The 15,033-nt window shown below is 38.5% G+C and overlaps 1 protein-coding gene across 1 annotated transcript in view; it reads right to left on the bottom strand.

Annotated features, from left to right (window-relative positions):
• Positions 1-280: 280 nt before the first annotated feature.
• Positions 281-15,033, bottom strand: part of LOC119700165 (mitochondria localized glutamic acid rich protein) — a 28,824-nt gene continuing 14,071 nt past the window's right edge. Inside the window, exons 5-6 of the mRNA XM_038134699.1 lie at positions 3,814-3,862; positions 281-1,828 (exon numbers count right to left, since the gene is read on the bottom strand). Coding sequence (XP_037990627.1) covers positions 3,816-3,862 — 47 coding nt within the window. The 3' untranslated portion in view covers positions 281-1,828; positions 3,814-3,815. The remainder of the gene's footprint in view (positions 1,829-3,813; positions 3,863-15,033) is intronic.

The raw sequence follows: 15,033 nt of genomic DNA, 5'->3' as shown, positions 1-15,033 counted from the left end.
ATGAAAAAAAACTCTGTTTTGGAAACCATAGTTTGTGATTCAGTCATTCAAGCAGCTGTTCCAGAGGGCTAACATATTTTGCCATGTACCAGAGCAGTTCCAGAGATAAAGAGCCATTCAGAAAAGCCTACCATATCAGAAACCCTACTGTTAGATGAAGTTAAAATAGCTTCTTTTACAAGGAATTAGTGAAAATGAAAAAATAGAACATTTAAGTGCATACATCCATCACAGCATTTTTAATCTACAAGATAAATATAGACTCTTATCCAACAAAATATCAGTCTAAGATTTTTATTCCAAAATAAAATGGAACGGTCTACAGAAATTGCTTTTAATCTCAGAAGCTTTGTCCTTTAAGCAGAAGGCTGTGGTTTGTCTTCTTGAAGCTCAGGAGCCTGCTTTTGCCTCTGCATTATTCCAGTTATTCCTAAGTAGGTCCAGGAGCAACAGGCTATATCTTTGTTGGAACACTATTTTAATTTGCTATATGATGGGGGAAGGGGCATGTGTTGCTTTGTGCCATGTGTAGGAATGTCATAATGCTCTCTTTCAACATTTTCCAAACTTCTGCTTGAAGAGAAAAGAGTCAGACACACCTTATGAAACACACTTTCTATAGAAATAGTGCATAATATACCTTATTTGGCTCTGGTTTAGAAGCACTGCCATTCTGTGATGGCTGCAGTGGGGTCTCAAATGCGCACTCGTGCACATAGCACAATGGAGTGTTGGGAGTACAGTGGCATACAACTTGTTATTCATAATAAATGTATTTTTTATGAAGCTAATACTGAGAAAAGAAGGTTATTTACCTATTTGGTTCTTTTTTAGTCCCTAAGAATGCCTGTCCATTTGAACACCCGTTGCAAAGCCCTTCACAGGGATTTTGCTCTCTGCGTGCAAGCGCTTGGAGACAGACTTTGCCATGGCCTAAAGAGCTTGTGATTTGTACCAGCTTGAAGGTTTATGCCAAACTTTTGTGTTGTTACACTACCACTACATGCCACTGCCGAGACAGAGCAACACAGGAACACCACAGCAAGCTGAATGAGATGTGGGAGGAGCAGAGCCCAGCATACCCAAGGCAGGAGCCAGACACCACTTTGATACATGATGACAACGCCAACCAGTGCTATTTTGATTGTCAGGCTATAAAGTACCTATGGCTACTACTTGCAAAGAGGTTTTCTTCCCAAAGCAGGAGCCTTGAAGGGTTTACTCCTGGATGTTACTGTGCAAGGAATGGTAGCATCTGAAACGTTTATGCAGGGGGAAAATTAGGTCATGTGCAGCCAGATGTCCTATGCTTACAATCACAAATCCAAACTCAGGAGGAAACACGTTGTTATTTTCCCTGTGATCCAATTTTAAAATGCTAACAGGTACTTTTATAATATTTTGGCTTGATTTTAAAACCTTTTGCTTACATTTTAGCATGGAATGTTACAAATGTATAACTACGCACAACAGTTTGGACAGTTTGGAAAGTAAGAAATCAATGTGCATATCAGGGCAACAAAGACATCGAAGGAGTTCATCTGGCATCATACTGATTCTCTTAGCACATGTATTTAGGACATGCTGAGTGGCTTGACTGGATGCTACTTTCTACAGCAGAGTTGTTAGTCGCAGAAGCGTTTCTCTAGGCAACGCAATTGATCTCTTGCAGCACTGAATACTGGCCATAATGACCAATGTGTGGTAGGACAAACTGCACAGTTTCTTTTAAGTCTTCAAGGAAGAGTATGAGGTTTCACACAGGAATCAGCTGGTTGATTGCCATAAATATTTGCATTAAACTTTCCAAAGGCGTCCACACTGTTTACTAGGGAAAAAGAAAAAAAAAAAATCTGATTTACAGGAAACAATAAATGTTTAGCAACAGACACAATTCAGCAGGTCATTTTCTTTGCAAACATTTAAAGCACACTGTGAATTTGACTGCAGGTTACCAGTTAAGTGAAGTACAGAGTATACACAGCACTGATGTGTAAATCATGCTTATCTGATGGCTTATGGAAACTTGCTCTGTTGCCATCACCAATGCCCAGTTTCAAGGAATCCCTCATGTTCATCCACATTGCTCAGGCATAGGTGAATTCCCCTGCATGCTGGACTTCTACAAATAGTTACATGCTTAAATTTAAGCACGTTTTTTTTTAAATTTAAATTTAAATTTAAGGTAAATTAATTTAAATTTAAATTTAAATTTAAATTTAAGGTAAACCAATTGTATTTGCTGAGATTACTGATAAGAGTAGTTCCATAGCAGCATCAATTTGGGCCCAATAGCCACACTCAGTAGAATGGCTGAACATATTCACTCAGGCATGCTCTGAGCATCAACTTAGGGCTTTATCTGAGGATTTAATTTATCACTACTTCCTCTGTCCGTTCACCTTCAAATAATCAGTATTCTTTTTTAAAAAATGAACTAGATAGTGATTTGATTCTCACATCAACGTTCTTTTAATTTCACTTTCTTTGCCTTGAATTCGTTAAAAAGTATAATGTGTTTTAAAGCAAAGTCAGTTAACCTTAATAGCTTCATACTCCAAAGTGTTTGCAATGAAAACACCAAAAAACAAAAAAACCCCAAAAAAACAAAACAAAAAAAAACCCCAAAAAACAAACAAACAAAAAAAAATTCTTTCCTGACTGGGAATGCAGTGTGGTTCTAGACTTGCCACTAATCTTCCAGCACCAAATAGTAAAATATTTCATAAATATTTTTTCCCCTGTCAACAAGATCCTATTGAAACACAATAAGAGGCCCTTTTGTAAACTTGTTGCTATACTCATAAAAAGTATGTTTGCTATACTCATAAAAAGTAATTTTTTTTGTCAAAAAGAGTCCAAGCAGTTTAAGCAGAATTGAGTGAACCTGTACACTAGTAGGAGATTAATCTGGTTTTTCATCTATTTTCAATTTGTTACATCAAAGATGTTTCCTACAGCTTGCCTTCCCTGCCACCCCCACCCTTTAAGAGTTACCATCTCTGCCTTCATTAATTGAGTTGGCTATAGAGGGTATTTGTTATCTAAATCAAAATCTGGAATAGCAACAATTTGTAGGGTTGTCAGATGTTTACAAGGAAAAAAAAGATTCCTAACTCAATTGCCTTGTCTATACCACAGCATTTATGTGTTCCAGAGCTGAAAGACATTCTTGGTTATTTGGTTTTCTGATGTGATACCCTCAGGTACCCTTAAAGTTCAATTTGAGCAAAAATAAAAACCTTGAGAGGCACATGCTTTCAACTTTCCTGACAATTAAAAAATAAATGAAGCCACATGAGAAAGACACTAACAAAATAGAAAGAATATTATATTCAGTATTTTTCATTAGCACAAATTGAAAGTACAGAGAGACTAATAATGAAAAAAATTATTTAAAATATAACAGTCCAGGGGACTATTGCTTTTTGTATAGAACAATAATCCAGAAGTCCATTAGACACATATAATTTAAACCAAATATCCAAAGAACGTTTTTTTTTTTTTCTTTTGCTTGGAAGAAAGCTACAACTCTCAGGTCTTTATCCAGTTTGCATGAGACTAAGATAAAGCTAAACAAATAATACACACTGTGACAATTTATATAGGAGTTGCTCCCTAGCCTCTAAAAGATGGTGGCAGTGGTTCCCAAAAAATAAGAAATACTTCAATAAAGTTCTTTTTTGTTGAGAGCAGAAATACAAATTCACCATAACAGTGCATGTGCATTTACCACATGCTGCAATTGCCACTAACTGAGAACAAAAGGTAGGTGAAGAGCAGAAAACCCCATGCTGCAACTGTACTGTGTACCTTTAGGGCTCTTTAGCATCTTCTTCAGTTGTCTTCTCCTCCTCAGACACTGAAAATGGAGACAAAACACCAATGAGAAACACTGGAAATTATTTATTCAGTGACAAATAGCCACGTAAATTGTTTCCCTTAGCCCAAGGGATCCTTGGACTAAAGGGATAGAATTTACAAAGCTAAACACAATTTAGAATTTACAAAGCTAAAGTTGTAAAGCTAATTTACAGCTCCTGTTGTATTTGGTATGCAGGCATTTTTCCTTTTAGCTTTTTAATTCTAATTTTAAAAGAGTTTGGAGACCAAACTTCTAAACTCCTGCTTAAAATCTCCACAGTAATGATTTTAACACACATTTTTCTTTGCATTCAATTGTATCATTCAACTTCAAAAGCAATATGAGATTTTTTTATAGTTGCATCAAAGCACTGCAAGCTTTATTTGTACCACATGCTCTATATCTTTCTTTACACCAATGCAATTTAGGAAAATTCTGTCTTTCAAATCAAGACAGATGTCGAAAAAATGTGTTATATGCAGCACAAGGAGAATTTCTTGTTCTTAATGAAGTTCACATCCAGCCACTTACTGAGCAGAGCACTGAGCTCACCACACTGCCGCGATCAAATTTAGCAACCTACTTCTACTGCACCACACATATTTTGAAAATTGAAGTTTCTGCTAACACTGTGATGCCAAACACAGTCATCATGGGCAGCCACACAGCATCACTTGAGTTCTGCATGCTCCTGCAGCTGGTTCAGTGCACACAGCCACCAGCACTTCACAGACACAAATATTTTAGACCCAGCTGGACTCTTGCACCCCCTGAAGTTCGCTACAACTCCTCAGCATCGTTGTCCTGGCTCTTTGAGTCTGTGTCAGAAATCTCTTGAGCTGCTGAGGCTATTCCTTCCTTGTCACTAAGTTTTCCTCATGGGCAGAAGAAGCTGCAACATCCAAGACTTTATTCACAGTTTCTATGAATCAAATTAGAAAGATAATTGTCTTCTCTTTCTATTCACCGTCATAAATGAGGGCGAGCAACCAAGGCTCACAGAGCATGAAGTATCTGCCCAACATACATGCTTGAAGTAGCTGAAGACAGCAGGATCTATCAGATGATTAAATTTTATCATGCAAATAAAACTTTGCAAATGGGATTCCAGGAAAAGTCTGCCTCTTTCCAACCCTGGAGCAGAAACCTATAAACTGCAGCTATTGTCATGTATTTAGGCATAGGCAAATATTTTCTAATGTATAAAATATCTCTTGCAGATCCTGTTGCTTTTTTTTCTGATTTCTGTTAAATTCATAGGACATTACATCTACACTCCACATAACTTTGGAAACACATCATGGGTAGTTTTAATGTAAAAAATATTCTAGGATCAGGCTGAAGATTCAGGCTGCAATTCAGGCTGCAATGGCCAACTAGCCATTTTTTTAATACTCCTTTAAGCATGAAGCAATCTGTCTCTATAAAAAGACTGTAACAGGTAATATTTAGTAGTAGGCTGTCTCTACACAGACACGCTCTGCAGGAAGACTGAACACATCCCTCAGCAGTTGCATGTTAAATTTTACTTGAGTAAATTTTCTCATACCCTGTTCTTCTAACCTTCCTGTCAGAAGTCTCTATCATCACACTCTTTAACTGCTCCATAGGAGGTTTGTCTCTTTCTTGTTTCATCCTATACCAAGCTACATGTCTATGAAACACAGTAAGTAAACAGCTTCCTTAGGAATTCAAGAAATGCAGCAAATAGGAGATTTATAGAGCTAGCATCCCATACCTTTCCCCAAATATCACCTTACAGCTAGTTAAATACAGCATATTCTGAACATCAATTATTTCACTGTACTTTTCAGAATGCTTTCTGGATTTTGAAGAAGCAACAGAAAAAGAAATGCTCAGGAACTGGCACTTTTGCCTTTATAAGGAAAAGCCGTGCAATAGAAATAGTACATTTGAAATTTGGAACTTTAGCTATTTTACAGCAAGCAATACTTGATGTAATGCCATATATTTGCTATGGTAACAAGCTTCTAGGTTTCAGTTTGTAACATCAAACATTCAGTTTATATTACCAAAAGTTCTTTCTCTGGCTGATAGTATTTAATTTTTTTTTTCTTATGAGTGTTTTAATTTCTTTTGCACTAAGACGAGTAGATCAGTAGCCAACTAGAGGGAGCACCATGGTCTTTTCTGCTTTTTAACAAAACCTCATTTCCTTTGGATGGGAATTGTGTTTATTTGTCTTCTACCTGCCTTAAAACCAAACGTTAACCACTTGTAGTGAAAAAAAATGTCTCTGGTTTGAATTATTCCTTATGGCTATCAGAAAGGCAATCTAATGCAAAAAAATATGGATTCCTCCCAAGGTGCTCATCCATGGCTCTGTGGAGTAGCTGTAGCTGCCTAAAATACAAAGGGTCTTGTGGCAGGCATTACATTTTGAAAACCTGTGTCTGTAGAATGGGTGTAGTACGTTTATACACAAAATTGCCCTTGGTTAGGGCACAAATCTTGTTTTTAAGTGGCTTTCCCATCCGTTCCTTGAGCACATGTGGCTGGAGCCCCCTTCAGGTGCCACAGGTCTTTTAGAGAAGAGAAGCATGGCAGTAGCTGGTGGTCCCAATGCACATGCTCATGGCAGCTTGCACTGGGTCACTCTCCTTCAGGCCTTATCTCTAGCAAAGTCTCAGACTGACTGGTGAAGATCATCTTGGCACTGGCTCTTTGTCATTTTGCATACTGTCCAAGCGCCTTCTAGTGTTTTGGATTAGGAAACAGTCTCCAGCTTCCTGATGGCTACCCTGAGCATTCATTTGACACCAGCACAAATCTTGGCCTATTTTTGGGTGGTTTGGACACATCTTGGAACAAACGCTCTGTATTCCGTTTACAAGGCCAACACTGTCCAAGGGAATTGCTGCGATCCCAGGGCAAAGACCTGGCATGAATGATGCCCTGGCAAGCTGAGAATGAACCCCCTGCCTATCTCAGATTTGGGACTGTCACGTGGGGTCTTTCTGCATGAGGAACATCAGACATGCTGCCTGAGGCCCTCACATCCTCCCCTACTGGTCAGCTGGTGGCACAAAGCGTGACAGAGTTCAGGCATTTATCCTTTGTGTTTCCCTGTTTCCCAGTGCTATTCACACCCTCTCTCTCTCTCTTTTTTTTTTTTTTTTAATCTGCATGCATTTCATATTTTTTCAATCCAGTTTAATCTCTTGCAATTGCTTTATGTAAAATCCTGCAGTAACACCCTATTTCATATAAGATATTTTAATCTCTGCCTGGTACAATGGTGACTCATTTTCCATAATCCTTGGATGAAGGATTTTCTGTCTGTTCAATTATTGTTAATAAGCCTGTCATGAGCTCTGCAGCAAATAATGGATGTAACTGAAATCATTCCTAACTTTTTTTAAGTTCAAATACTAAAATATTAAGCTTCTTTATTTTTTCAAAATATTTGTAGAGGAGTTACAGCACCTTCACTTGGTTCTGTGTTGTTTCCTGAATGATGATTAGTTTGAAAATCTGAAATCCCTGCATTTCTTCATGCAATGATGATTATGATTCATTTTGCCTATTTATCACAGATTTCTTACATTTTCCACAGACTGTAAGTGAACAAAATAATCTGAATTGTGTAACTGCTTCTCTGCAATGAGGACACATGCTCTTTAATATTATGCTTTCCATTGAATGCCCAGCTGCTCTATTATCCTTATAGAACAATACCACTCCAGCTCCTTGACATCTTTACCAAAACACCCACTTGCAGCATTCCTGCCAAATGGATCTCAGTCAAGGGATAATTCCATCCTGACCCATACAATTTAAAGCCTGCCAAAAATTATTTTGTTTCCCTTCATATTCGCAAAAGTGGGGCTCATTGTGCTCTTTCTTAATTCTCTGGGGGAAACTTCCTCCTGCACGCACATATCCTTCATCAAAAGCACGGGAGTTAAAAGGCTTCACAATTTTCCTGCTTCATTTGGTGTGCTGTGATTCCCCCCATCCTAGTAGGATATACTACTTTACAAAATATACAGAATATTACTCTACAGTATACAGAAGGTATACTTCACAGTTTCATACAAGGTATTATATTGGTAGCAAAAAAATCTCAGCCTCTGTGTATATTTTTTTTTTCCTGAAAAGTTGATTTTTTTTTCCTAAGCTTTTTCACTGGTTATTTGTCAATTTTCAGTTTTCTCCTGGGATAGGAGAAAACTGAAAGTCCAGCTGCATCCCAGTATTGCTGGCTACAGCTTTCTTCAATTTTGCCAGGTATTTATGTAAACCATAGCACTTACAGGTCTGAATTAGGACCTTAACTTTCCTATGATTTCAACAAAAGACAATGTAAAATAACTCAAAACCTTAGAGGAATCAAACTAATCACATTTACTAACTGTAGTCACGGGGCTTTGCATATTGCATCAACAGCTGTTGCTAAAGCACTCAGAAGGATTTGGACACACCAGGGATTTTGAGGGCAAGCATCCCCAAGGTTAGTTAGAGCCACAACATACATGCACTACACAACCATCAGTGTATAACATCTGGGCAATATCCATTGCTGATGTGTAACAGGGAATCCCAACCAAAATACTTCCTGCTCCTGCCCAGGGTGTCTACAGGCACTCCCAGGCAGTGCTTAGCTCCTCTGCTTTAGGAGATAACCATTTGGAGAAGAAATGCATCCTCCCAAATTGCACTTGCAGGAACAGAACATGACTGGGCAACATTACACATCCACCTAATGTAATACCAAACCATTTCTCTTGTAGAAACACATCTGGCTTGAGTTGAATAAATTCAGAACAGGAAATTGATTTTACAGACAAAAGAAAATTGTGGATTTGTTCTGAAAACTTGTGAGCTTGTGAGCTTGGGGTTTTTTGGGTTTTGTTTGTTTGGTTTTAAATAAGGCATCAGATTTAGGAAGCTCCAGTAGCTTATTAGCACAAAGTCCAACATTTCACCTAGAAATGTCATTTTTAGGAAACTATCTCTATCGTTTCAGTGAAAGAAAACCCACCAAAAACTGCTTCCTATGTAAAGTAGTAATTCCTGCAGTCTTTAAAGACAATTTTTACAAGTGCTGAACTTGCAGCCCTGTGAGTGAGTGCAGAACTATACACTTCTGTGCACTTAGAGTAGAAAACAGTCCAAATACAGGGCGAATCTGCATGCTCATGATGGTCAGTTTGAATTGTGTGAATATTCGTGAGCTCAGCAGAACAGAGTGGCAAGATAAGCAGGGACTTGTGTGCCCTGTGTGACTGACTCATCTTTGCTGCAGCTGATAATTAAAAATAACATGCCCAGATTGACTTTCTCCTGCTAATAAGAAAGGAAACCCCATGCAAGTGCATTGACTTCCAGAACCCAGATCCTACTGGTTGCATTTCCTCTTCCTCAAAAGCCTTCAAGCTTTTAAGACAAGCCTTCCAACTTTCCTGGGGCAGTTTTTATGCAGAAACAGCCTGGAGTTTTGTCTGGAATGTAAAGCACTAGTGGCCAGCTCACACTGGCAATCATGTCCTACCACCTAGTAGAAAACATGATATAAGATGACCATGAAGCAACGAGGTGGAAGAGATACAAACTAATTTGTATATTATATTTTTTAATCTTACTGGATTTTAAACTTCTACCTTGTATTTTTAAGTTGTTTTCTAAGTACGTTTTCCTGATTTACAATAGAGATGAAGAAGACAGCTGTTCCAGATTTTAAAATTAAAGCTATATTCAGTCTTTTCCTTGCTTGGGGAGAGGTGGGGATTCCTTCCAGCAGGACAGAAGTTTTATAACGAGGTTACACAAGATAACCCCAGCCTTCTCAGGAGTACAGCCTGTATTTCTTCCCTCAGTTTTGCATTTCCTTACCAATACATTAAAAGCTAACATATTTTGATTCTAATCCTAATTCTTTGATTCATTTAAAAGTGATCTTTCCAGTTAGAAACAACAACAACAAAAATTTAAACAGGCACGGATATCCTGCAATTTTTAAAGTTATTTAAAAATACACTTTTCTGAGTGAATCACTTTACTTGAAGTAGTATCCTTCATATGATGAATTTTTTTTTCTAGGCAGTCAAGATGAGGCTGGTATCTGTAATGCCAAACACCAGGTTCAATTACTTTAAAAATATTCTTTGCAGAAGAATTTGGTTTTATAAAGCTAAAATAACACAAGTTAGCCAGCATCATACAAATGGAATCCACCTGGAGCACGCAAACCAAAGCTGGAGTACAAAACAAGGCTTTGATAATAATGTCACACACTAATTCCAAAGGTGGGCGGGGAGGAGGGGGAAAGTCAAATTTAATTGTGAAATTAGAAACAGTATTTTATTTACAGTCTTTTAGAGACCATCTGACATTAGAATGTGATGCTTTTGTTTACAGAAAGCTTCCTCAGTCAGGTCCATTGAAGGTCTCAGCATGTACCCTGAAATGTTAAGATAAGCAGAGCAGAATATTCCTGGTTCATTTTCCTAGTTTAAAGACCTGCTAATGGAAAACTGGCAGTGGAGTAGAATTAACTTTTAAAAGGTCAAATTCTGTCACGTTGGAAAAGTAATTCAAGAATTTATTTGAGAAAACCTGCAAAATAGAGCACAAGAAGCAGAGGTACTTGGCTCACTCAGATCTAATCCAGGGGAGAAGACAGCAGTAGCAGCAAGAAACTGTAATTCCCTTTAAGAGCAACTTCACGTGTTTTGGTTCCATCAGCCTTAGGGAAAATGGAAAGGGAAATTGTTCCAAAACCTGAGGTGGTGATGACAGCTAAGGTTCCCTTCCATGCTGTCCTGGGTTGTAAGATATGTGTGTATTCCATTTGCTGTCTGTTAGAGGTGGGGCAGTTACCGTCTGTTAATTGGGCAGTTTTCTTTATCTCTTCCACAACCAATCCTCCCTCCGGAAATTAATATCTGTTAATGGGCCATTGAGTGTCACTGCATGACTGATAAAATTACATCATCCATTGTGAGATGCTCTGCCCAGGGGGAGGAGCCAAGCACCCCTACCTGGAGATAATCTGAGATTTGGAACACCACAGGCAGCCTTTTCCCACTGGATTCCCAGAGGAAGACCAGGCCCATCTATACCACCACTGGACCTTCAGAGGAAAACGACATCCTTCTACAGGATCATTTGTTTCAACAGAACCACATCTGCCACTCCAGGAGGACTGCAGCCACCATTTAATGGGACTGCTACCAACACCCCTGACCCACAGGGTTTCAGTTCATATTCTGACTCTGTCAGTGGGGATTTTTTTTGTTTCTTTGATTGTACTATTGCATTTGTATTTTAATTTTCCTAGTAAAGAACTGTTATTCCTATTCCCATATCTTTGACTGAGAGCCTCTTAGTTTCAAAATTATAATAATTCAGAGGGAGGGGGTTTACCTTTTCCATTTCAAGGAAGGCTCCTGCCTTCCTTAGGAGACACCTGTCCTTCAAACCAAGACACATGCTTTCACCAGAAGCCACCTGTCACCCCAAGCATGGCTGGCTTGGGTTCCACACCTTCTCCCTCTGTTCATGGGGGCTCAAACCACATCAGTAGGAACAGGGGGAAATAATAATCACTGAGGCAGTTAGGGACAAAACAGGCAAAGCTATGCAGCTGTCCCTGTAACAATTGGCCGGGAAGATCCAAGGAGCTCAGCATGGAGGGCTTGCAGATGCCCACCAGGAACATCCCATCACAGGAATGTCACTCAGGACAATCTGAAATGTTCTCTCTCTCCTCTCTGGCATTTTATTTAGTCAACACTTAGGATTCCAACCAGCTAGAGCAAGTTACTCAACTTACTGCTTGGAAAGGAAAAACACTTTACACCTAATCATTTGGCTTAGAAAGGAAAAAGAGGTCCCGAGTGGCTGACCACAGACTAATGCCTCCCTACAATACTGTGAAATCAGCATTTGAGCTCCACACAGGAAAAAATAAACTTTTTAGTTCCAAATAGATTCAAGGAAAGAACAATTACTTAGAAAAGCACGGATTATTTTTCAGTCTGATTGTTCCTATCCTTGAATGCACAGGATAGGAACTAGTGGCTGGCAACTGCTGACCTGTTTGTGGAACCACCCCGGCCTGATCGTGCTGTTACTCAGACACAACATGAAGGTGACCTCAACCCCAGCCTTCCCTTACTTGAGCCCATGAGCATCAGAAGTTTAGTCCCTCTGGCATTCCAACTATTCCATAGGATGAACACAAACCAAGGCTCAGAACCCAAGGTCTTTGGGAAACTGATGAGCAAAGGAAAGATGGTATTTCTAATAAACCTGCCACTACACAAATATGACATATTTTCCTTTTTGCAAGCCATCCACAAGCAATCCAGATAAAAATCCATGAGGTCCAGCTGAGAGCCTAAACCATGGCATTAGGAAACCCATTATTAAGAATAAAAATTTTCATCACTCCATACAGAAAGAGAAACATGTTCAATGAGCCAAGCACATCACAGGTTGTTTGTGCCTGATGTAGGTCACTAGTTCCCAAGAAAAGCCTCATTAGTTCGTACTAATGACCAGAAGATTCCTTTGAAGAGACTTTATTCTGTAGTTGATGATTAGAAAAAGATTCAGAGATGCCTATAATGGTCACAATAAAAGCATAGCAGTGCGTGTCACATTAACCCAGAATAGTTTATAATACCTCATAAATTTCAAGAATATTGTTTTATACTCTCTAGCATGGAATTGTAGCAATGAGAAGCAATTCACATTGTTTGTTTTAAACATGGAACAATCTTTAGTTACTGATTGGAATGGATCACAAGGAAAACTAGCACAAGTTAATATAAACTGTGTGTATGAAAAACACCCTAATAATTTGATGTATTAAATCCTTTGGGAGTTCTAAAAACACTTCTAATTAAGACATTTTCTTAAACATTCCTCATACAAAATAATGCACCAAGTCTTATCCACTTAAAAAGTTTTATCCACTTTATCCACAGTTTTTAAAGGAGCAAAGTTGTTGTTTGAAAAGGATGTTTTTCTCTGCTATAGGAAACATTGCCTAAAAATTAACTTCAAAATCCCCATTGTTCCCATTCTGGTTTGAACTGCCACCAAGGAAAACAGCAAGGAGTGCCTGTTACCATCTTTTTTCTTAAGGAGGAGACTAACAGTATTCCTGTGGTTGTTGTATTTTCAGGAAAATTTCAAACACAGGTAATACTATGTACAGTAAATTAAATGCTAAAAGATTTTGTTGTACAAAGTGAGTTATTGCTTTCCAATTTAAATACATACCGTTATTTTAAGGGTTTTTAAATTCTTGACAATGAGCTATTAATACTAGTAAAAGCAGTACATCTGTTTTCTCATTAATAAGAACAATCATTTAGGCATCATTATTCACTGTATGTCCTTCTACCATTTCTGAGAACGTACTTGCCCCCTTGTTCTAGAGAAGACAAATAGGACGACAGTAATTATAGGCAGTTCTCCCCCACTTATTTGTTTGCACTCAGCTGGGAACTTGTAGGGTTTTTTCCATTTTACCAAAATCTTCCTCGTCAGCCCAGTGCATGCTGTATTCTTTTTGGCTAAGCTGATCAAAACTGAACAGACTCTCCATCTACTAGCTGGGGTCTTCAGACGCTCACAACTTTTACAGATTTTTTTTTTCCTAAATATTGTTCACTTTCTTCCAAGAGAGATTTTCCAGATACGCTATGATGACTCATCTAAAACTCAGTTGTTTGAAGAAAAAACAGAAGGAAGAAGAAGAGATTAGTGGCCAGTGTATGGCAATCAGATAAGTTCAGCAATCCAAGAGACAGATAAAAGAATGTGATAAATGTGGAACAGAAATACCCAACAGAAGTTCCAGATACAGATACTTCCCCCGTAGGATAATATTTACATAATTCAACTTCTTAGGGCCTAATTTAGTTAGATCAGTCTATCATAATCAGTAAAGAGAAAAAGGTCTCAATTCCTCTATCTCACACAAACAGATGCCTAGAATGGCGTGTCTGTTCTACTGAGCAACGTCATTCTGAAAACCTCTGAATAAGTATGAGCAATTACAAATCACTCTGAGGACTCTTCAGTAATTTTCTAAGTACTAACAGTGTCAGCACGCTCAGAATTTGGTAGTGCACCAAGCCAAGCCAGTGTGCACTGATTATATCGGGTGCTTTTGTCTGCTTGGCATCACTGTATGATGGGGTCAGCAAAAGTCCTGTCCCGAAAGCAGCAGCTCCTGTCCAGAGCAGCCTCCATTTGTTTCTCTAGGCTGCAGACAGCTGCCATTGCAGTGCGATTGAAGCTTAGCATGGAAAACACTGGCACATTCACACACTAATCCTCCCCAAACCCAGTCACTCACTCAAATAGCCTTGGAAATAACAAACAGAGAAGAGACCACGCCCTTCAATACTTTAAAGATCAGAAAAAAAAAACCTATGCTAGAGAAGTCAGGAAGAAGTCTGGAAAAGCACAGTTTGGAGCTAATTGCTTCTCTTATTTCAGCTGATAATGCCAGAACCTCAAGCCTCAATACCAAAGTTGGAGAAGAGTTTATGGTGGCAACCCAAACAGCAGAAGTCATAGATGCAACAACCTTGCCTAATCCAAATAGCAGTTTGCCAATTCGTGAATTTTACAGAATTTGGTTTGTCTGAAGAAAAACTTAATTTATGGTCCCAGACACAGTGTACGCTAGAAGGAGTACAACAAGAATTTAACCAGCTTCAGGCAGTAACCAAGAGTGACAGCTCAAGCAACAAAAAAGTAGATAAAATTAGAATTTAGAGGAAGTTAAAACCTTGGGAACAGAGTAACATAGTTCAGTACTTATTTTGGTAACAGTATTTCACAGAATTCCAGATTGGAATTGTGGATTGTAAATTGCTTAACTTGAGGCAAGGAGAACATTCCAGGCAGGTACAATTGTGAACTGCCTGAAATGGAAATGATCATGATTAAGTATTAAGCACCCACCTCCAAGGCTGGGTTGGTTTTTTGTTTGTTTGTTTGGTATCTGTTTTGGTTTGGGTAGGGAGTTTTCTGCACATCCATGTAAAATGATACATTTACATTATCTGTATACAGGAGCTGGAGACAAGCTTACCTTCAGCACTTGCACTTCTAAACATTAGTGAAAGCTTAATAGATTAAAAGAAACGATGGGATTTGAAAAAACAGAGGTTCACTGG

The sequence above is a fragment of the Motacilla alba genome, chromosome 4 (genome assembly GCF_015832195.1).
Source record: "Motacilla alba alba isolate MOTALB_02 chromosome 4, Motacilla_alba_V1.0_pri, whole genome shotgun sequence".
Lineage (NCBI taxonomy): Eukaryota > Metazoa > Chordata > Aves > Passeriformes > Motacillidae > Motacilla > Motacilla alba.
The sequence above is the reverse complement of the archived record's forward strand: the minus strand, read 5'-3'. Positions and strand labels throughout refer to the sequence as shown.